At 35.8% G+C, this 25,195-nt stretch overlaps 1 protein-coding gene across 2 annotated transcripts in view; it reads right to left on the bottom strand.

The window, feature by feature from the left end:
• Nucleotides 1-18,352: 18,352 nt before the first annotated feature.
• The window catches only part of ebf1b (EBF transcription factor 1b), a 96,457-nt gene continuing 89,614 nt past the window's right edge, over nt 18,353-25,195 (bottom strand). The window contains exons 15-17 of one of the 2 annotated variants that reach the window (XM_046867361.1): nt 23,273-23,467; nt 22,522-22,590; nt 18,353-21,768 (exon numbers count right to left, since the gene is read on the bottom strand). In XM_046867361.1, the coding sequence (XP_046723317.1) occupies nt 22,523-22,590; nt 23,273-23,467 (263 nt within the window). In that variant the 3' untranslated portion in view covers nt 18,353-21,768; nt 22,522. The remainder of the gene's footprint in view (nt 21,769-22,521; nt 22,591-23,272; nt 23,468-25,195) is intronic. The other variant, XM_046867362.1, reaches the window with a different exon arrangement.

Genomic DNA, 25,195 nt, shown 5'->3' with positions numbered 1-25,195 from the left:
TAGACTGTATAAGACTGCAGAAAGAACATCACTTATAATCTTATACTCCAGTAATCATGTTAGTTCTCACTCTCCAGTGTTCTGTATTGTTGAAAGATTTATGATCAAACTCTTGATGTCACCCAAATGAGGATGGGTTCCACTTTTGAGTCTGGTTCCTCTCAAGGTTTCTTCCTCATAACATCTAAGGGAGTTTTTCCTTGCCACAGTCTGCTCATCAGGGACAAATTCACACCATTCACCTTAACTGTTGATTTCTGTAAAGCTGCTTTGAGACAATGTCTGTTGTGAAAAGCGCTATACAAATAAACCTGACTTGACTTGACTTGATTAATCGGGTAAGTACTCACTGAAGGCCCAGGTACCAAATGCATGGCCCACCACTGTCAGTACCACATACACAGCTTACTAGTTAAAGTAACTCTGTAAACATCAGCAACAACAACAACAACAATAATAATAATAATAATAATAATAATAATAATAATAATAATAACAATAATAATAATGATTAAATAAAAATATAAAATTATGCATATAAATATATAACTATAATAAACTGAACAAACATTTTACATTATTATGTTATTTATTATTAAGACATTGGTTGAAGTTTGGCAACTGATTAGAAGGTTGCAAGCTCGAATCCTTACAGCTTAACAGCACTGCTGTCCATGAGAAAGAGCAGCTGATAAGTTTTATCCTGTCTCATTGTAATTTATGGATAAAAGTTTTAGCCCAATAAATTATCATTTTATTTAAAGCACTCCATGTCCATTAAAATATAAAACACTTTATTATTTTTCTGCAGCATACCATTTTTCTAGTTTCTAAACAGCTGAATACAGTCAACTTGATTTAATTATAAGATGAAACATAAAATCAAAGATAAAATCAATAAGTATCAGTTTCTTACAGTAATTTTAATTGAATAAGTATAGTTCTTATTTAATTTTATTTTTTTTTATAACTCACCTGATACTGGACTGGAAGAGGAATAAGTGCATCAGTGCACAAGGTGTTTCTATTTAAGTTCCATCAGCTAGCTTTATTATCTAGTGTATTGAAAAGAGCTGGTAAACATGTCAAATTAGCACTAATGAATGTCCTCCACTGCAGTGAAGTGAGCCAGGAGTGAGAGCAAAGCCATCCATTTACAAGAATTATGTTACATGAGGAAGTGCTGGTCTAAGTGCTGCTTTGAGGTCAGCTTGTATTTATTCCTGTCCACTGATTTCATTTGTTATTTTTTTATTTGAAATTTGGAATTAAGCTTATATAAGAAGGACTGTCAAAAACCAGCATTTTGTAATTTGGCAAAATTTCCAATTCTATATAACTTATGTAACTCGAATAGGAATTTAGTAAATAAAATAAAATTAAAAGCTTTTGTAATATGCCTTTAAACACTAACTACATTTAGCATTTTTCATTTGGCTTTGATGTTCACAAACTTAAATGTTCTGATTAATTTTATTATTTTTGCATATTCCAAGGGCATTGTGAGATTCCCTTTCCATGAAATGCTTTTAAACATGATCAGATTTGATAGCTTATTTAGATCACAAAAAAATACATATATATATATATATATATATATATATATATATATATATATATATATATATATATACAGTGAGGAAAATAAGTATTTGAACACCCTGCTATTTTGCAAGTTTTCCCACTTAGAAATCATGGAGGGGTCTGAAATTGTCATCGTAGGTGCAGGTCCACTGTGAGAGACATAAGCTAAAAAAAAATCCAGAAATCACAATATATGATTTTTAAACTATTTATTTGTATGATACAGCTGCAAATAAGTATTTGAACACCTGTCTATCAGCTAGAATTCTGACCCTCAAAGACCTGTTAGTCTGCTTTTAAAATGTCCACCTCCACTACATTTATTATCCTAAATTAGATGCACCTGTTTGAGGTCGTTAGCTGCATAAAGACACCTGTCCACCCCATACAATCAGTAGGAATCCAACTACTAACATGGCCAAGACCAAAGAGCTGTCCAAAGACACTAGAGACAAAATTGTACACCTCCACAAGGCTGGAAAGGGCTACGGGGAAATTGCCAAGCAGCTTGGTGAAAAAAGGTCCACTGTTGGAGCAATCATTAGAAAATGGAAGAAACTAAACATGACTGTCAATCTCCCTCGGACTGGGGCTCCATGCAAGATCTCACCTCGTGGGGTCACAATGATCCTAAGGAAGGTGAGAAATCAGCCCAGAACTACACAGGAGGAGCTGGTCAATGACCTGAAAAGAGCTGAGACCACTGTTTCCAAGGTTACTGTTGGTAATACACTAAGACGTCATGGTTTGAAATCATGCATGGCACGGAAGGTTCCCCTGCTTAAACCAGCACATGTCCAGGCATGTCTTAAGTTTGCCAATGACCATTTGGATGATCCAGATGAGTCATGGGAGGAAGTGATGTGGTCAGATGAGACCAAAATAGAACTTTTGGGTCATAATTCCACTAAACGTGTTTGGAGGAAGAAGAATGATGAGTACCATCCCAAGAACACCATCCCTACTGTGAAGCATGGGGGTGGTAGCATCATGCTTTGGGGGTGTTTTTCTGCACATGGGACAGGGCGACTGCACTGTATTAAGGAGAGGATGATCGGGGCCATGTATTGCGAGATTTTGGGGAACAACCTCCTTCCCTCAGTTAGAGCATTGAAGATGGGTCGAGGCTGGGTCTTCCAACATGACAACATGACTCTGTAAGAAGCATATCAAGGTTCTGGCGGGGCCTAGCCAGTCTCCAGACCTAATATTTATATATATATATATATATATATATATATATATATATATATATATATATATATATATATATATATATAAAGAATGTATTATTTGGAAATGTATTATTTTGCAGCCAAAGCATGAAACAATCTTTATTAGAGAGACAGACTCTGCATCATATATTTCTCTGGCTCCCAATATGTGTTGTAGAATGAATGTGTATTTGTTGCCTAAGCATATATGAACAAGTGTGCACAAACACAACCAGGACTGGTGACTTCAGGCACAGCAAAATAAATGTTGGAAGATTATAGTAGAACACTTTACATGTGTTTTGGGTGTTTCATTTTGATAAATGGTTCATGAAATCTCAATGCCGTTATCTGACCTATTCCCATGGGAGTTAGCAAATAGGAGGGATAGGAAAAGAGAGCAAGAGAGAGAGAGAGAGAGAGAGAGAGAGAGAGAGAGAGAGAGAGAGAGAGCGAGAGAGAAATTTGAGAGGCTTTTGTAATGTACAAATGAAAGCAAGATAAATCATGACAGAACCTTTTCCACTTACAGTATACTGTGACTTTATTTAACACGTGTAAATGCAGAAGAGTAAATAAAGGCATCATAATAACCTTGTTTCATAAGTGTGCTTTCTCTTTTCTTACAGCAATCTGTATGTTTAGGCATACCAACTCCATCTTAATTAGCACAAATTACTTTCACGCTTACTTGCAGAATTGTCCCAGTAATATAAAATTGTAATGGGAAGTCGCACAGCCCTGTGGAATGGTTTACAGAGGGGTTGGTGTTTTGATTCTAAAACACCAACTTTTTCTTCTGAAGCCATTTTTTTGTTGTCATGGATTTGCTTTTTGCTCCTGCATCATCTGAAATTTTTCTTCATCTTCTGCAGTCTTACAAAAAGACCTGCAGTTTTTGTTCTAAAATAGAGACTCAATTCCAGATTTAAAAAAATGCACCCATATAGCTTAATGGTAGCACTGTTATGCTTCAGCTCTTTGTTTTTTTGTTTGTTTTTTAACCAAGCAAGTTATATGATATGTCAAAAAGTTTAATTGATTCTCACTGTCACTCTGAATGATTCTTATCCTCAAAAAAGTTAAAACCAGCATCTCGAGTAATTGTCATGCTTAATTGTCAGGTTTTATGGGATTCCCAGTCTCCCAGTAATGGTAATTGCACTTAATATTGTCTGTTTTTTTTGTACACACCATGTTACACACCCACACAATGACTTTGATGAACAACCTCCGCAAGGGGACCAGCCTAACTTTAGGCCATGGCCGCTCTAGTCACTTAAAAAATCAGTGTGTTGTAGTAGATTGGAGTAATGATCATGTGCATATGGTGGTGCATAGTCTATTGTTATTCAATTCTATTAGTTTTAATGGAGCACAGAGAGAGAGAGAATGAGAGAGAGAGAGAGAGAGAGAGAGAGAGAGAGAGAGAGAGAGATGCATGCAAAATTATCCTGAAGGTGCACAGAAACACCACCAACAACGCAAATCCGCTCACCCTAATCATCCAAAAAAGGACAATCAAATTTTGAAAACATCTAAGAGACAGACCCACACTCATATCATTATAAAGCACTGCAATACCAAGAGATACCCATCTACCAAGAGACCAATATACCAAGAGACCAGTCCCTTTAGCTGGTCCTGAGTCACTGCTCTACTACCATAACAACACACACAACACCAACACATACTAACACACAACCAACAGTAGTTGTAGTTGATTCAAAACTTAACAGGTAGCCAGTGTAGGGATGAAAAGATTGCAGTTATATGGTCATATTTTCTCGACCTTGTGAGGAATCTGGCTGCTGCTTTCTGGACTAACTGTAGTTTTTTTTATTAATAATGCAGGACAACCACCTAGTAATGCATTACAACAGTCCAGTCTGGAGGTCATGAATGCATGGACGAGCTTCAATGAGCTTCAAGGAGTTCCTTCCTATAATTAGTAATAAATAAGAAATGTAAAAACCTAATTTGAGGCTGCCAGAGCTTTAAACCCTCACCTTATAAACCCTGTCTTTTTATTATAGTTTAACATACTTGCAGTACTATTACAAAATCTGCTGAACTACAAACAATCTCACCTCCCTGATACAACACAATAGTCATGAGCCAACAATAGCAATGTTTCGCAGTAAAGCAGTATTAGTAGTATTATTTGCATGCAGATGGATGATCCGCGACCCAAAATCAATCAAATCAAATCAAATTTTATTTGTCACATACACATACATACAGGGTACGACATGCAGTGAAATGCTTTTTGCAATGGTCTGGCATTGGGGAATAAAATGGGGTGAAAAGGAGAATAATGCTTATGCAAAAAATGCTTATGGCAGTGTGCAGTTAAACAGTAAACATTAAACAACAGTAAACAAGTTAAGCATGGTTATGATTTTCCATAAAAGTGTCCGTGTGCGGTCTGGTGTGGTGTAAAGTGTCTATAAGTGTCCGTGTGCAGTAAGGTGTGGTGTAAAGTGTCCTTGTGCGGAATGGTGTGGTATAAAAAATAAGAATATAAAAAATATGAAATGTAAAGTGCACTGTGCTGTGCAAGTCCAGTGTCTAAAGTGTCGTAGCACGAAAAGTGAGATATGTGCAGGGAAAAAAAGGTCTGATGATAGAGAGAGTGGGACAGTTTTTTTTAGATCCTGGGTGTTTCCTGGTTTAAACTCCGAATGGCCTGCGGGAAGAAGCTCCTCCTCATTCTCTCTGTGTTCGCTTTCAGGGAGCGGAAGCATTTCCCCGAAGGCAACAGAGAAAAGAGTCCATTATTGGGATGGCTGAGGTCCTTTACAATCTTCCTGGCTCTGGTCCGGCACCGCGTGCTGTAGATGTCCTGCAGGTCAGGAAGCTCGGTTGTGGATGGGACGTTCAGCAGAACGCACCACCCTCTGGAGGGCTCACCTGTCCTGCATGGTGTTGTTCCCGAACCAGGAAGTGATGCTACCCGTCAGAACGCTCTCAATGGTGCAAGTGTAAAAATTCTTTAGCACCTGAGAGGGTAGTTTAAAGTCCCTTAAGCGTCTCAGGTGGTACAGACGCTGCCGGGCCTTCTTCACCTGGGGGGTGATGTGACAGGACCAAGACAGGTCCTGTGTGATGTGAACACCAAGGTACCGGAAACTGTCCACTCTCTCCACTGGGGTCCCGTTGATGTTTAGCGGTTGGTATGACCGCTCCTGCTTCGTGCTGAAGTCCACGATCAACTCCTTAGTCTTGATGACGTTCAGGAGAAGGTTGTTCACCTGGCACCATCTCTCCAGGTTTTTAACCTCCTGTAGGTAGGCCGTCTCGTCGTTGTTGAAGATCCGGCCCACCACAACAGTGTCGTCAGCAAACTTAATGGTGGTGGAGTTGGAAGTGGCCACACAGTCATACGTGTACAGTGAGTACAGCTCAGAACACAACCCTGGGGAGCTCCAGTGCTGAGGATGAGGGTGGACGAAGTGTGTTTTCCCACCCGTACGGCTTGTGGACCCCTAATGGGAGCAGCCAAAAGAAGAAGAAGAAGATTTGCATACAGTAATTGAGACGAATAACCAACAGTATACAAGTGGTTTTTGTATCCTAATTACAAGATTTTTAGGTTTTTTTTTTTTTTTTTTTACACAAGGGTTCTGCTGTAAGTGTTTTTATTTACAAACACAGTGTTAAGAGACCAGTAGAAAATAAGACCAAGACTAAAGTTCACCTATGCACATAACATACACGACATGGCCAAATGCTTGTGGACAACTAATCATTTAGCCATGTATGGGCTTTCCCCGAAAATGTCTATGTATGCATTACTTTTCCCTTCACTGGACGTTTACTAGCCAAGTCCAGACATGTTCCAGCATGACAATGCCCCTGTGCACAGGGCCTTCCCAAAATAATAGAGGATATTGTAACACTAAAGGAGAAAATATATATAGAAAAAAAATTATAAAAAGCACATGCGGGTGTGATGGTCAGGTGTTTGCAAACCGTCTAATCTTAATGTATATGATTAGATTTCAAACGCAGGTAAAAGGCACCTGTGATAATGTAGAAGAGAACTTGCCATCTGGAATGGAAGAGCTGTCATGGATTTAACACAATGGGCAAAATCAAAATCAAAATGAGGAGTCCCTGCCACACAGTATTTATTTTAATTTTAACAAAAAATTTTTTACAAATAATTAAAATGAATAAATAAATAAATAAAATGTATTAAATTGAAATAATTACACAGTTAGGAAATTAAGAAAATAATTGTATGATTTAAAATTCTGGCACTCTCTTTTTTGAAGCTGTCAAAAAAATAAAGCACAACCACTGATTTACTCAGCAGCAAATTATAAAGGGAAGACTTGTTCTATTGCCTTTGGCTCACATGCTTCATCCATCTGCTGATCAGGAATGAATGTGGTATTGTGCAAATGTGGTGCATACTTAAAAAAGAGAGGTGTGCTGCCAATGCAATACTGACAGGGGGTAAATATTGGGCAAGACCTTAGTGCATAAAGAGGTAAAGAATACATTTGAATTTATGGAGAAGAATACAAGAGTTATATTTTAAATTATATGAAACAGATCCACACAGCAAGTTGTAGGTTTGTAAGGTTGTAACTCGGTTGTGTAACTGTGCTAAATATTACAAATTGATTTGTTTATGTAAACTTTTTTGAACCTTAGTAGTATATCTGTCTTCAAAAAAAGGTCAGTTCTGCTAAAGATATTTAGAGCAATAAAAAAGGCACATTAATATTCTATTGAATTCGTGGTGACAAAATATGGCTCAACTAATCATCTAAATTAATTAAATGAAAACAAATTATCACTTTAACAACAATAAACATATTGCCAATATGTAGCTCGAAACACATTTAGGCCACAGCATATTTTCACAGCATTTTATTAACTAAGTTATTTGCTACAATAATATTTTGAAGGGCACACACCTACATAAAATGACAGAATTTCATTTACCCTATCTCTTTGTGTTCAGGAGACCAAGTGGAAGGGGAGTACGGCCAGGAACATTGGAGGGGAGTTTAAACTGTTCTATCATGGATGAAAAGAGAGATGGTGTAGGGGTGATCCTGAAGGAAGAGTACAATAAGAGTGTAGTGAGTTTCTGATATGGTGATGAATGTGAAGCTGGAAGTTGAAGGGTTCATGATAAATGTAATCAGTGCCTATGCCATACAAGTGGGTTGCAAGATGGAGGAGAAGGAAAAATTCTGGAGTGAATTAGATGAAATAGGGGAGAGTGTACCTAGGAAAGATTGATTGGTGATTGGGGCAGATTTCAATGGGCATGTAGGTGAAGGGAACAGAGGTGATGAGGACGTGATGGGTAGGTATGGTCTTAGGGAGTGGAATGCGGAAGGGCAGATGGTGGTATATTTTGATAAAAATATGGAAATGGCAGTGGTGAACACTTATTTAAAGAAGAAGGAGGATCATAGGGTGACATATAGAAGTGGAGGAAGGTGCACATAGGTGGACTTTCTATGTAGGAGATGCAACCTTAAGGAGATTGGAGACTTTAAGGTGTTGGCAGGGGACAGTCTAGCTAAACAGCATCAAATGGTGGCTTTGGAGGTGAAAAATTAGAGGAGAAAAGTGGGGACTGATTAAGATGGAGGAAACTGAAGAAGGAAGACTGTAGTGTGAGATTCAGGGAAGAGGTCAGACAGGGACTCAGTGGTGGTGAAGAGGTGTTGGATGATTGGGTAACTACTGCAGAAGTGATAAGGGAGACAGCTAGAAAGGTACTTGGTGTGACATCTGGAAATAGAAAGGAAGACAAAGAGACGTGGTGGTGGAATGAAGAATTAAAGAAAAGCATGAGGAGAAAGAGGTTGGTGAAACAAAATTGGGATCGACAGAGTGATGAGAAAAATAGGCAGTACAAGGAGATGCGGAAGCAGGTAAAAAGAGATGTGGCAAAATCCAAGAAAAAGGCATATGAGGATCTTTTGTGAAGTTGGACAATAAGGATGGAGAAAAGGATTTGTACTGATTGGCCAGGCAGAGAGACTGGGAAAGATGTGCTGCAAGTTAGAGCAATAAAGGATGGAGATGAAAATGTGTTGACTAGTGAGGAGAGTGTGTTGAGAAGGTGGAGGGAGTATTGTGAGCAGCTGATAAATGAGTAAAATTAGAGAGAGGCGGTTGGATGATGTGGAGATGGAAAAGCAGAAAGTGGATAGGATTAGTAAGGAGGAAGTGAGAGCAGTGATTAAGAGGATGAAGAGTGGAAAGTCGGTTAGACCAGACAACATACCAGTAGAAGCATGGAGATGTTTAAGAGAGATGGCAGAGAAGTTTTTAACCAGGTTGTTTAACAAAATTTTGGAAGGTGAGAGTATGCCTAAGGAATAAAGAAGGAGTTTTCTGATACCGTTTTTTTTTTTTTTTTTTTTAAGAATAAGGGAGATGTGCAGACCTGCAGTTACTACAGGGGGAAAAAGATGATCAGTCACAACATGAAGTTTGGGAAAGAGTACTGGAAGCCAGGCTGAGGGAAGAGATGCCCATCTGCTAGCAACAGTATGGTTTCATGCCGAGGAAGAGCACCACAGACGCATTATTTGTTTGAGAATGTTGGAGATGTATAGAGATGGTCAGAAGGAGCTGCATTGTGTGTTTGTAGATTTAGAGAAAGTGTACAACAGAGTGCCGAGAGAGGAGTTGTGGTACTGTATGAGGAAGTCAGGTGTTTCAAAGAAGTATGTGAGGGTACAAGACATGTATGAGGACAGTGTGACAGCAGTGAAGTCTTCAGTAGGAACTACAGATTGGTTCAAGATGGAGGTTGGACTGCATCAAAAATCGGCGCTTAGCTTTTTCTTGTGGTGTTGGACAGGTCAGACAGGAGTCTCCGTGGACTATGATGTTTGCAGATGATATTGTGATTTGTGGTAAGAGTAGGGAGCAGGTTGAGAAGAGTCGGGAAAGGTGGAGGTATGTGCTGGAGAAAAGAGGAATGAAAGTCAGTAGGAGTAAGACAGAATACATGTGTTTGAATGAGAGGGAGGGCACTGGAGTGGTGCGGTTGCAGGGAGAAGAGGTGAGAAGGTGGAGGAGTTCAGGTACCTGGGGTCAACAGTGCAAAGTAATAGAGACTGTGTTAGGGAAGTGAAGAAAAGTGTGCAGGCAGGGTGGAGTGGGTGAAGAAGAGTGGCAGGAGTGATTTGTGATAGAATTGTATCTGCAATAGTGAAAGAGAAAGTTTATAAGACTGTGTTGAGACCTGCGATGTTGTATGGATTAGAGACAGTGGCATTGAGTAAAAGACATGGATGTGGTAAGGGAAGAAATGCACGTACCGGTAGTTGGTTTGAAAGAGGCAGATGTAGAGGACAGGGTGGTATTGAGACGATGATCCGCTGTGGCGACCCCTAATGGGAGCAGCCGAAAGAAGAAGAAGAAGAAGAAGAAGAAGAAGAAGAAGAAGAAGAAGAAGAAGAAGAAGAAGAAGATTATTCAAAATAGTTAGCAATTTATGACACTTTAACTATCACAGTAATCAGTGATTATTAAAGGGCTGATATGTCAACATTTACTGCTAATTTACAAACTATTAATTAGCAGATTTTTTACATTTTAGGAAATCAGCTTCGAAAAAGTACTACTGAATTCTTATATTAAATTTTTTATGCTATTCTGTATAAAAAAAATCATTCTTACCAAGCATATGTTAGATGAGGAGTCATACAAAAAGACAGACACACATCAGGGCCTTGTTTTCTGTTATTTATAGCTGCTCCAAAAGCACAGAACAGACAGACAGATAGACAGTCGAAGACATAAAAAGAGTAGTGAAGTACAGCATGAGGAAGCATCCACCCACTGTAGCAAGACACACTCGTGAGAGTAACAAGGAAAAAAAGAGAGACATTAAATTTATTGCCCCCTTCTGTAGGGGTCTCCAGACCATTAATGCAAGTTTTACAATGGCTTTAAAGTCCACACTAAGTCTGTGTGACCCACAGGAAGTGGCCCATCAAATATTTAAGGGGTTCAAGGTGACATCATGGTATTATAATTATCTCCATTATTTAGTGTGTTGGGGCCGCTGACTCCCATGACATCATCATTGTGGTTATGGGACTGGAAAAAAGAGCCAGGAGAGGCAAAGACTGAAACCTCCCAATATCACTGGAGTTTACCATTAACTTATTCTGGTTAAAATATTTTCCAAGATTCTGATTTCGGCTCTATGGTGCAAATTTATACATCTGACTATTCCCTAGTATTATAAGAATATGATAATTTAGGTATCTAAAGACATATTTTAGCAGGGGTGTTAGTAGAGAAACACATGCTTTAGTACCAAAATCATATTCCTTTATTAATGATAATTTAATAATACATTTAATTGCAATTTTATATACATTTAAAATATCACAGAATATCTGATGTGAATGACAGGATAGGACAAGAGAGAACAGGACAGGACAGGACAGGACAGGACAGGACATGCTGAAATGAATCACCATTCTTATGCCATTATCTCAAGGAATATTCAACTTCTGCATGCTCCAGTTAAACCTCTAGTGCTGTTGCATTAGGGTAGATTAAGCATATCTAGTATTACAGGTTTATTTGCAGCAACTGAAGTGAAAAATCATTGCGAATATGCAATTTAATTTAGATGGATTGGAACACCCTGCCGAGAATGGATCAATAGTTAGTATACCTTTAATAGCCGTTGATGTCATTGTTTGGAGGGCCACAATACTGGTTAGCTTATACTTCCTGCTGCAAAAGCTTTCTGGCCTGGCCACAGTACAATGATGTCATGCACCTGTTGCTGTGTGTGTGTGTGTGTGTGTGTGTGTGTGTGTGTGTGTGTGTGTGTGTGTGTGTGTGTGTGTGATGACAATTTTCCCCCACCTGCCTTCTTTTGTTTTTCCTTTTCTCTGTCTATTTTCTCTTGTCCAATACCTATCCCTGTACCTACTTACTTCATTTTATACCAATGCAGTTTACAAATGGGATATTAGAGAATTAATTGTATTTATTTTGTAAAGTATGCTTCCTGCTTTTTTCTTTTTTTTTACAACTAAGTTGAATTCTCTCAACACTCAAAAAAATTATTTGTTGGATTTACATAAAAAAATGGTGTCAAGTGGGTTGCACACAAGTATGTTGAGTAATTTCTACAACTAATAATTTAGTTGTGTGAACAAAATAAATTTAAGTAAAGATGAAATAACGTTTGAGTAAATCCAAACCATTTAGATTTGTCACTATTACACATTAGTTATATATTTTACTTAATAATGTTTTGTTACATTTATAAATGTTCAACAAATTAGAAAACAAGTTTAATTTAGTTTTCATTTAATTATTTTTTTTCACTTGTATAGCTACACATAATAATGACAAGCACATTTCCAGAAACAAAACATTTCTTTTTTGCAAGGTCTTGCAATACTGCCCAGAAACAATTCAACCACAGCATCATCATTTCAATAGTAAAAAATCTTGTCACAGACAAATGTCACAGTTTGGTTAAAAAAAAACAAACAGCATTCTGGTAAATAGGAAACATTCTTTCCAACAACTATAAAATATGTGCAAGTGCCTTCAAATATTGCAATTACAAATTTTACTTAGAAATAATGAAACAGACAGCATGGCACAATCAGACAACATGGCACAAAATGCTGCAGCATTCAATTTTGACCATTTTAGATGTCTAGAGCCATTGGTAAAGTAAACAATAAAACTGGCATCTATTTTTTACATCTTAATTTTGTAAACAACCGCAAACAGAATCTTCACAGTTCCTAAAAACAGTAAAACAACATGTTTCAAAATTTGGTGACAACAATCAACAACGTTAATATTAAAACAGGCCCCTAATTTTTAAACCCGCAGGTTTTGGAAATAGTACAAATTCAATCAACAAGTTTGTTGTTGAGAATCTGTATATTGTGTGAAAGTTTCTGTGCATCAAGTCCCAGCAACACTTTCTGTAAGAACTCCAAGGTGTACTTTAGGTCTGATGGATAGCTGAGATTCAGGCTGTATATTACTCCCAAAAGAAGAGCACAAGCCTTGGTGAAATCTCCAAGATCATGAAGAACTTTCACTCCCTCAACAATGACTCCAACATCCAAAGGTGGGTCAGAGATGTCTGCATCTTTACTTCTGATGATGTAAATTCCGATAACTGTACTGGCCATGTCTCTCTCTGCATTTTCAAACTCTGCATCCTACAAAATACAAAACAGTAATACTGTTTAGTCATTTGAATTGCATCAAAAAGGCTGGTAGCAAATTTAGCTAATTTACCTTAGTATTTTTTTACTTTATATATTTACAAAAGACTAGAAATTTTTTCATGAGGTTTTCATAGTCTTCATTGAGACTATGAACTTTCCACAGAAAGTGCTCTGAGAACGCAAGCTCTCCACATAGAGATGGTATCATTCTGTTAAAGAGAAGTGACATTAAGTAATGGCAAATCATCATGCTAAAGTGGAAATAATTCACAAGCATAATGAAGAAAAAAAAACAGATCACAGACCTGGTCAATGGCAGCAATTAATATGAACATTAACTCCTCATTTTCTTCGATAAATGCTGGTCAACTTGCTTGTGTAACAATCCAGTTTGGACATAAATGTCTAAATTAGTGGCATAGTGGTGATTAAAGTAAACTCAGCAGCAATCTACAGATTCAAGAGACGCAAGAGTACCGTTAAGATGGTGTTCTAAAAATACATTCAGGGTTATTTAATGAATGTGAATTTTGACCAACTCTGTATTAACAAATAACTAAAGCAGAATTTCACATAAAGGTAAATTAATGACTATGCTTCAACACTAATAACTATTAAAGAAATGGTAAGGATGGTAAAACATTAAAACCGTACACTGTACATTAAAGCCACATGCTTTCCTTGAGATACGCGGGTTAGCATTAACTGGCCAAATAAAACAAACCTGAAATAATTAAAAAGAACTAAACGCTAAAACACAGCAGACTACAAAACAGACTACAACTTACATTATTTATACTCTACGGACACCTACATTATTTTCCTGGCAGTATATATTACCATTCTGGATGGTAACGAATTAAAACTGTGTCACATGCTTTTCTTGAAAAACGCGATTTTGTATTAAATGTATAAAATAAACCCTAAAACGCAACCAATTACTAAACAGATGGATAACTTAAAGTATTTCAACTCTGTGGACACAAACATCACATTTTCCTGAAATTATTTATCAGGATGTTAAAGAATAATATGAGATATTAATACCTAGGCTCCCTGTGATCTTTTCTTTAAGCTCTTATTGCATAATTCGCAAGTGTACAAACTGTATTCTTTTATATATTATTACTAGGCCAAAACCTTGTGGACACCTGAATATCAGACCCATATGTGACTTATTCTCAAACTGTTTCTATGAAATTGGAGATACAGAATACAGAATATAATATATATTTATGCAGTAGCATTGCAAATTCAGTTTACTGGAACTAAGGGGCCCAAAGCTGTTCCATTATAATAATGTCCCTGTCCATGTTCATGAATACATGGTTTGCCAAAGACTGCATGAAAGAACTCAAGTGCCTGTGCAGAGCCCTCAGCCCAACTGAACACCTTTGGGATGAACTGGAATGCTGATTGTTACCGTCTCTCCTTACTGGAGATTAATTAAAAATACTTATTAAAAATTTTCAGCCATGCTCCAAAATCTATTAAAAAGCTTTTCCAAAAAAATTGAGGATATAACTCTGTAATAGTATGTTCAAAAAGCAAATATGGGTGTAATGGTCAGCGATCCTTTGTACAATTGTAACAGTTTTCTTCGATATATTAATATATATATATATATATATATATATATATATATATATATATATATATATATATATATATATATTACATACAAAGTGCAGCAGCATGTGTCCATTCAGAAATAGGTTACTATTTCCTAGGTCATTTTATTTGTTAGATTTATCTATTTTCTGATTTTTTATTTTATTTTTATTTTTTTTAAGTAAATGCATTTTCTGTGTGCATTGGCAGGATGATTGAGAATAGTCATTCTTATAGAGTGATGGTTGATGTGATGGGGGGTAATACAGATTTAAGGGTTAAGTACAAGGGGTGAAATCAACACACACATTTTCTTGCACTGATCCATTAGCTAATGAATACCTTAAGCTCGATCACTTAATTACATGTGTTATTCTCACTGAAAACTATACATCTAAGTCATATATATATATATATATATATATATATATATATATATATATATATATATATATATATATATATATATATATATATATATACCACCACTATACATACTTCACTGTGGAGATGCCTTTAAAGTGAGCAGTGCAATGCAATACAGCAATGCAACAGTGTAGTGCCAAAAAGTAAATGCCAGAGAACCATTTTCTTTTTGCCATGTTTACAGTCTCCAGTATGTTTTTTGGAAAACATTAAAAGCGATTCATAAAAAAAAAGATTTCCAATACCAGCTTTATGCTCACCACTTTCCTGTTTTGGCCAGCTTTCTGGATTGTTTGTGCTATTTTTTTTATCATTGTTTAATTTCATCGATCTGAATTGTGTATATCTTCAGTACTTGGGATTTACCCTTTTCTACTTAGACTTTACCTTGAATTTAGTTAGACAGCGTTCTGTAGGCAGTTCTAGTTGTGTGGTTGCCTTCTTTTTATTTGAATTAATTATGTAAATACTGCTCCACATACTGTTCAGTGTATTTTTCATAAATAATAAAAATGTTTCAATAGCTCTGTTTTTTTTAAGCTTTTTGTATGTAGATTCTCAGACAATCACTTTCAGAAACATCATGATCATGTGATACTGTTTCTCAATGGTAGACATCATTAAGCTAATTATGTGTGAGAAATTCTAATCAAATTTAGGGGTTTTACAAGTAAGTGTGGAGAATACATTTACATAACTTTGGAGAATTATCATCTGAAAATAATTATTGTATTAACTGCAATTTTATATTATAATTGTATTTATTGTAGACTGTAAATATACACTGTAATATTTCATCTGTAATCTAAAATAAAATGTTTTTAAGGATCTGAAAAATTTTAACAAGAGTTTATTTCCATCCAGCAAGGCTTTTAAGATGAAGATGCATGATGCATTTATCTTGAAATGTAATAATACATGCATATGATTATAATGTATATTTTATTATGTAAGTCTATGTTATTTTTTTACTCTCCCACAGTGCTTTGCACAGCTGGAAAATCTGAGGTCAGCAGAAAGCCGGTTTTATAGACTAATCAAATTAAAGTGGCAAAAATAAAATGCACACAAAAAACGAGAGGATTTTACCTCTTAAATCATAAATGCAAATGATGAATTAATTATGCTGCAAATGCATAACAATTTACAACTCCTGTGCCATTTTTAAAATACTATAGAAACACAATTAGCATATTTTTTATGTCATTAATGCATTAATGAATTTTAATTATTAAACTTTGGTGATATTATAGGTCTGAAGTGGCATTTAATTACTGATGTGGATGTAAGATGTCTTTGTATTATACAATTATAATAATACAATATCCAGCATTATGACAAAAATATTGATAATGAACTTATACTGCGATGCAGCTGACATTATATATATATATATATATATATATATATATATATATATATATATATATATATATATATATATATATATATAGTGGGTACGGAAAGTATTCAGACCCCCTGAAATTTTCTTTTTTTGTTACATTGCAGCCATTTGCTAAAATCAATTAAGTTCATTTCTTTTCCTCATTAATGTACACATAGCACCCCATATTGACAGAAAAACACAGAATTGTTGATATTGTTGCAGATTTATTAAAAAAGAAAAACTGAAATATCACATGGTCCTAAGTATTCAGTCTCTTTGCTGTGACACTCATATATTTAACTCAGGTGCTATCCATTCCTTCTGATCATCCTTGAGATGGTTCTACACCTTCATTTGAGTCCAGCTGTGTTTGATTATACTGATTGGACTTGATTAAGAAAGCCACACACCTGTCTATATAAGTCCTTACAGATCACAATGCATGTCAGAGCAAATGAGAATCATGAGGTCAAATGAACTGCCTGAAGAGCTCAGAGAAAGAATTGTGGCAAGGCACAAATCTGGCCAAGGTTACAAAAACATTTCTGCTGCACTTAAGGTTTCTAAGAGCACAGTGGCCTCCATAATCCTTAAATGGAAGACGTTTGGGACGACCAAAACCCTTCCTAAATTGAGCTATCAGGGGAGAAGAGCCTTGTTGAGAGAGGAAAAGAAGAACCTAAAGATCACTCTGGCTGAGCTCCAGAGATGCAGTCGGGAGACGGGAGAAAGTTGTAGAAAGTCAACCATCACATGGCAGAGTGGCCCGATAGGAAGCCTCTCCTCAGTGTAAGACACATGAAAGCCCTCATGGAGTTTGCTAAAAAACACCTGAAGGACTCCAAGATGGTGAGAAATACGATTTTCTGGTCTGATGAGACCAAGATAGAACTTTTTGGCCTTAATTCTAAGCGGTATGTGTGGAGAAAACCAGGCACTGCTCATCACCTGACCAATACAGTCCCAACAGTGAAGCATGGTGGTGGCAGCATCATGCTGTGGGGGTGTTTTTCAGCTGCAGGGACAGGACGACTGGTTGCAAATGAGGGAAAGATGAATGCGGCCAAGTACAGGGATATCCTGGACGAAAACCTTCTCCACAGTGCTCTGGACCTCAGACTGGGCCGAAGGTTTACATTCCAACAAGACGATGACCGTAAACACACAGCTGAAATAACGAAGAAGTGGATGCACAACAACTCCGTGACTGTTCTTTAATGGCCCAGCCAGAGTCCTGACTTAAACCCAACTGAGCATCCACCATCGTTTACCATCCAACCTGACAGAACTGGAGAGGATCCGCAAGGAGGAATGGCAGAGGATCCCCAAATCCAGGTGTGTCTTTCCCCAAAAAGACTCATGGCTGTATTATATCAAAAGGGTGCTTCTACTAAATACTGAGCAAAGGGTCTGAATACTTAGGACCATGTGATATTTCAGTTTTTCTTTTTTAATAAATCTGCAACAATGTCAACAATTCTGTGTTTTTCTGTCAATATGGGGTGCTATGTGTACATTAATGAGAAAGAAAAATGAACTTGATTTTGAAAATGAAAAATGTAATTAAACAAATAGCTCTAATATAACAAAGAGTGAAACATTTAAGGGGTCCTGAATACTTTCCGTACCCACTGTATATATATATATATATATATATATATATATATATATATAGATAGATAGATAGATAGATAGATAGATAGATAGATAGATAGATAGATAGATAGATAGATAGATAGATATCTCTATAGAGAGAGAGAGAGAGAGAGAGAGAGAGAGAGAGAGAGAGAGAGAGAGAGATCTTGTTATTCAAGCTCTTGTTAGAATAAAATATTCATGTAGCATATACTATACCATGTACTAAACTGGTCTAAATTGATTTCTATTTGTGAAAAGAAAAACACAGAACAAATGGCCACAGACAAGAAGGAACTTTAATTAAATATTGTGAAAGTTGAAAAGTTATCTTACAGTTCAAAGTTTAATTAGAAAATGATCGTTTTTTACAGTAGCTTTAATTTTATATCATTTCCCTCCCCAGCAATATATAACCACACACATGTAGTGTCCCGTTTCTAACAAGTTGTGGGAACAAAATATTAAAAATAAGTAGAATTTGGTTTTGTGTATCAATTAAAAAGTAATCTTCCTCCATGGAGAAGACTGAATGTTATGTCCTTGAAAGTGGTTAATAAAATAAATAAATAAATAGTAAAACCCTTGCCAGGTTTACTGGAAAGAAACTGGCTCAGAAGATCGCATCACTCTGAGAGTACTGAATGTGAAGAAAACGGCAGTTCAGCTATTTTAAAAACTCATACGAGATTTGTATGTGATATTGTGCTGTTTTGATCAAATCCTTGCCAAGTCACATTTTCACTTTTTGACAACCTAGCCAGCAAAATTATCAGCAATGCACTGGAGGTGAGCATCTGCATTGTTAAGGCATTTGAACTGCTGGTGGATGTGAGAAACTTTGAATGTGGACATGAATAATTCAAAAGATAATAATATCATACATGATGTGCATAAAACACAACCTCAGAAGTGTAAAGCAAAGCAAAATAAAGGATACACATTTAAATTCAGGCAATACACTGAGTGAATAAGGTCCAAGAATTGAATATTTCGCAAATTTTGCCACATGATACAAAAATCGAAAGTAAAAAGTAAGACAAAATTTAATTAACTTACAAATGGTATAAAAATAAACCCTTGGCCTCATGTGATTGAATTAACAATACAGGTGTAATCCTAAACATGAAACTGCTGTAGGACATGACAACACAATGTGGACAAAAATGAAGACAACTACAAAAAATTGCACATCATAGCATAACAAATAAATGAATGAATAAAATTCAATTAATAAGAGCAATGTACAAAATTAAGGAGATACATATATTATGCTAGATGGGTATTTTACATAATTCATTTAGATAAAAATCTTGGTGTTCCATGAGATCAGATGTATAGGTGATAGTAGTTGTATAAAGCTGCCTTCTTTCTGATGTATAAATATATTTCAAACAATAACTTTGGCAAAGTAAAAGAGAAAATCTAGCAAAACAAATTTGCATACTTTTAAATTTGTACAAAGACGTTAAAAAACAACAAAAATATAGCAATCATTAATGGTGATATCCATTGATTAGTAAGAGGGGCCTGTTACTTTCACAGTGCTCAAGCTGCTCTTTTCCAAATTCTCAATAATTCATCACTCCCCTCTGATTTATTAATAGGCCAGTCAGGTAAATACCTGTGCTAATTAGAAACAGCGTAGGTCCAACATTAACACTAACGCTAAACTTTCCCCTCACATTCTCACATCCTTTGCTATACTCAGGGTATAATGGACTCTACGATTATATATAAAAAAACAAAACAAATATTATCACAGTTTCTGCACAAAAACAAAATCAAACAATATTTCAATCTGAATTGGCAAAACAACAAAAAGCACATTCCTTCATAAACTTTTTGTAAATGGTGGCAACAAACAATTTAAACATTTGAAGGGTATGTGTCCCTCTGGGCTGTGCATTTTGGCTTTGGGTATTATAAAGTGTTTTATTGGTGTTTTTTTGTAAAGTAAATAGTAATTATGTGCAGTTAGCATTTCCTTTTTTTTTTCTTGATCTCATTTTGTTTTTCTATGATCATGTATTAAAGAAAGAGGCCATGGCAGTTAAAACAAACATGGAGTGCAAAGCAGAGTGGAGAATCTAGCTTGGCAACTGCATTTGTTTTGATAATAAACGTATTGCATTTGGGGTTTGATCACTGACGCATAGTCAGTTTTTGTTTTTAATGTTTGATGCTGATTTGCAATTTCTGGGGAATTTAAAGCTGTAAATGTGAAGTTGACATTATTTAAACATTGTGTTATAATTATAATAGTGTTCATTTAAAAAGGACACAATTCTATAAATCTTTAGAGAGCTGTGGGGAACAGTCCATTCTAGATTAAAACGCAATCACAACAGTGAAAAAAACATGAAATCTATGCAGCACACAAATGTTATTGCTTTTCATTTTTTAGAAAACAAAACCTTGAAATCTTTAATAAAAACCAACCAACTCAACACTGAAGCTGTAAAGTAAGTGGACTGTATTGTACTTTCATCCATATGCAGGATCAGTGCCACACTCAAAGACAATCAGTTTCCAGTCACAGCCTTAAAGCTGAGGTATAGTTGTAAGAAGTTTGAGTTTAATTTTTGAGTTTACCTCCAAAGTAACACATTTTATAGTTTCCTAACTGTTGTACCCGTAGTGCTTCAATTTACTTTAAAAACATGTCATGATTAATGTTCTCTCAGCGGTGAATCATTAGTGTGGCATGATTTTCACAGGTGTAAATACAATTTTACACAAAATGGAATAAAATGTTCGTATTACATAAATTCAGCATTTAAATTTTTTAATCATTTTTTTTTTATTTTTCACTCTGCATGTTCACAATTGAAATGCAATTATTGGTGTGAATTTCATATATTTTCACTGCTATGATTTCTTGTTTCTCTGGAACTTACTGTTATCTTCTCTATATCTTGAGAATTCCTCTTAACTCAAACTGCTGGTTGCTTGAACACAATGGGCCACTGAAATATAGGGCCTTGTAATGATGGAACAAAAATGCTCCATTTACATTTGTAATAATCTATAACACAATTCACAGTTTTGAAAACTAGTCTGGTTTGATTTTCACATGCAGATTTCTTGATATGGTGCAATAAAAAAAAAGCTTTGCATTTTGTGACCCTGATTCCTATGAAAAACATTGTAAAGGTTTTGGAAAATCAGTGCAATTCATCTTTGTCTTTGTCTCTCTATTTGTTAATTCTGTTTTCTGATCAGTTTCGTTCAAGGCAATGATGACTTTGAATAAATGTTCCATGTTCAACAAGATATTTTTATATAGCCTATACTCAATTATCCTTCATTTACCATACAAACCCATAAATAGAAAACATTGTAGGCCATCCTTTGTGTCTTACATTTCATTTTCCTTCTACAAAAGCATAGAAATCAGATGTCAAACCAAAATCCAAAATTTCAGGTTGTGTTTTTCATTCAATCATTTCAAAGGTAATTCTAATTTTTTTTTTTTAAAAGGGCCTGAGTTTTAAGTTTAATCCTTCAGAGAGCGACTGCAGGGTCAGTCAACAACCGGAGTCTTCTTTACACACAGAGGGATACCAGTGCCATAAAAGCATATGTCCTGGGCTTTTTTTCAACTCTCTCTCTCCCACACACACACACACACACACACACACACACACACACTACATAGGAGGAACAATCATTCCAGGGATTGCTACTGCTGTTGCTGTAAAGAAGACAAATAAAAAGGAAAAAAGTCATTAGTTTAATTTATTAAATCCATTCCATTACTGGCAATAAATCTTAGATCTTAGTATGAAACAGCCACAAACATGCCACAAATGGGCCATGTGAGTGAAATTCATTGTTAGTTGATATTATAAAATCATAGCTTGTTTTTGTTACATTGCTCAAACCTTATTTCATATTTTTGCTATAATAACTTTCTCATCATGCCAGTATGATCTCAGGACTGCAGAACACAGTGTTATGATTTTCTGCTGCAGTTTCAAATAAGAACATTTTACAAATATGTTTTTGTTTCCCTTTGATTATGAATTGGCAGAATGTGTGTTTTTGCAGTGCTTGATTACAACTGCACTGTTTCTTCTTGAATTGTTTACACTTTGTTTGTTTTATTGCTGCATTGCATCGTTTCTAACACCAGAATGATTAAAATCATGAGAAAGATACAGTGAAATATCTAACTTATTCACCACTGAAACTAGCCACAACCTCAATGTCACTAAAATATTGTGTCTCTTAAAGTTTTGACATTTCTTGTGTATAGGTTTGAGGAATATCATTAAGGAATAATTTAATTGGATGCTAAATGTATGTCTAGGTGGATGGATGGTAAAATGGCTGTATGGATGGATGGCTGTATGGATGGATGGATGGATGGATGGATTGATAGATAGATGAAAAACAATGGATGGAAGCATTAGAGGATATCAGGAGAAAGGGGTGAGGAACATACTTCAGGAGAACGCCAAGCCCTGGAGTGCACTGGCAGTGGAGTACTTGTTAGAGTCCACAAAAGACTGATCTGAAGGGAGGAGTAGAGAATAGAGAAAATGTAATAGAAGAAAAAGAGGGATTAAAGTAGGATACAAGAGGGGGAAAGAGAACCAGAGAATCAAAATCAGACCTGGGCCTGTATTCATTAAATTCTTAAAAATTCATAAAGTGGCACAATTGTGGTACTCAAAACTGGGCTGGATTCCTGGCTTTCTCTTGAATTTTTTTTATTTTTTTTTTTTTTTTTTTTTAATAGATTACTGAACAAATCTAGTTTAGGTGCATTAGTTAGAAACAATTGAGTTTTAGGGACCATTGGTCATTATATCCATCATTGCCAAACATATAGCATCTAATGTCATCGAAATATTGATTCATTTATTCATGAACAAACATTTGGATGGCATTTGTGTATTCTGAATCATAGACCCTTTATTCATCTTTAGGAGTAATTCTTAGAGGCTGAATGAATACAGGCCCTGATGTACATGCTTAGTGAGAAACTGTGGAACACAATGCAGGGGTTAGAGAAAGAATGTAATTTGATACTTTTGGTTTGGTTGCTGGAAATAATACAGTTAACAACCTAAGCTCATTCTTTTCCAATGTGATGTCACACATACATTAAATTTTTATATTCTCATTTAATACTATGCCACCATAAAAAAAAAATAAAAATCAAAACTATGTTGTATGTAGAAAAAGTGTACCTTGGAGTCCATTAGCATTGTTGCTAGTGCATGTGGGTGGAGGAGAGTTCTGAGGCCGCACCACAGGAGCAAATGCGCTCTTCTGCTTCACTGCTGACACCATGTTTGCTGGAGAGAAGGAGAAAATTCCAGAGGAGCTGCTGCAGTTGGATGGCAAACTGGTGGAAGAGGCCATGGTGGGACTGGAAGGAACAACTGTGGGGTAAAAACAGATAAGATCGTTCAAGACAGGAAAAGGAGAATGCATAAAAACCAAAAATGCTAAAATACTTGTGTCTATTTCACATGATATATGCGAAATATTACCTAATAAAATTAATTCAAATGAAATTGCAAAGTATTCATTCGAAAACTGAAAACTAAAAACATATTTTTTATAGACCAATATCTATATTAATATATATATCAGCTGCAAAGCCAGAATTGATCCCTATATGAGGTTTCTTTTTGTGTGGGGATTCTCCATGTTTGTATGGGTTTCCTATGGGCCCTGCAGTTTCCTCCTACATGGCAATAGGCAGAATACATTTGGTAAATTGCCAATTGGTGTGAATGAGTGTGTAAAGGAGTGGCTGGAACACTTTTGCAATTCCCTCTGCAATTAGATTTATTGTCCAAGATGAATAGAAAAATTTGCCACCCTCAGAGAACTGTATCTGAAGAAGTAATTTGAGTGCCAACCAGTAGTCCAACATTCCTGTGCACACAGTGCCTCTAGTACAATGGTATTGTGTGCTCTCAGATACAAACTGTTCCATAAATCAATGGTCCCCAACCCTCGGGACGTGGACCAGCACCGGTCCATGGGCGAATTGGTACCGGGCAGCACAGAAAGAATACATAACTTTTACATTTCCGTTTTATTTATTATCTGATTCTGCACAATGTTTTATTTTGAAAAATTATCGGCTTCTCTCCGACACATCTGTCTATGACTCACTCTTGATGCATTCCAAGACGCTTGCCTCGGTCACATGTTTTACCTACATCCGCTACCTACATGCTTCCCTTAAAATATTCCCAATTCTTCCTACTATTTAGACCAGACTGAGGAGAATGATTTGCGATTAGAAAAAAACACAATGCGGTCCATTGTCTTAAAAGAAACCGGTTGACCGGTAGAAAATTGAGAATTTTCTAAAAGCATTCAACTCATCATTGTTGTTTCAGAGTACCCCTTTATCTGCAGGTTTGGAATTGTTGACATTGCCTTCCTCAGTCTGAATTTAGCACTCATCTCCAGACACCTTTACCGCTGGCCCTGACATAACAGCAAATACTACTGAGGTAATTGTCACAATCTACACAATGATGTTTATTTTTTCTGAAAGTCTATGCATCTGAACACAAAAAAAATTGGGTTTTATATATATATATATATATATATATATATATATATATATATATATATATATATATATATATATATACTTATTTTTTCTGCTATGCTGTCATTCCCCTGACTTTAACATATACAACTATGGCTGTGTAGCATTAAAGTAAAAACTTACCTTATTTCTCATTTAAATTGCAAGATTATAATTAAGATTTAAATTAGATATTAATCTTTCAAGTAGTATATTTTTACATCATTATTCTCATCCTTTCACATTACCTAGATGGGCAAACACTCACAAACATCCAACACTTTAGGAATTGTAACAAATAAGTACGCTCTAGAAGCTACTGAGAAGCAGAAGGCACATTTGCAACAAATATAACAGTTTAATTTTTTTCTTTATCTATTTAATTAGATGTTCCTCTTTTTCTAACTACATTTTAATAGTTTTCCATGCTGCACATGTGCAACCCTGCAGCGAAGGCACAATCTATTTATCAACACCAAAATAATCAATTACTGAAAATTGGATCACCCACTCCAATAAGTGATTCAGAGCATCTAAGGGAATCAGCAAAGCTTTT

This window comes from Silurus meridionalis, chromosome 15 (assembly GCF_014805685.1).
Source record: "Silurus meridionalis isolate SWU-2019-XX chromosome 15, ASM1480568v1, whole genome shotgun sequence".
NCBI lineage: Eukaryota > Metazoa > Chordata > Actinopteri > Siluriformes > Siluridae > Silurus > Silurus meridionalis.
The sequence above is the reverse complement of the archived record's forward strand: the minus strand, read 5'-3'. Positions and strand labels throughout refer to the sequence as shown.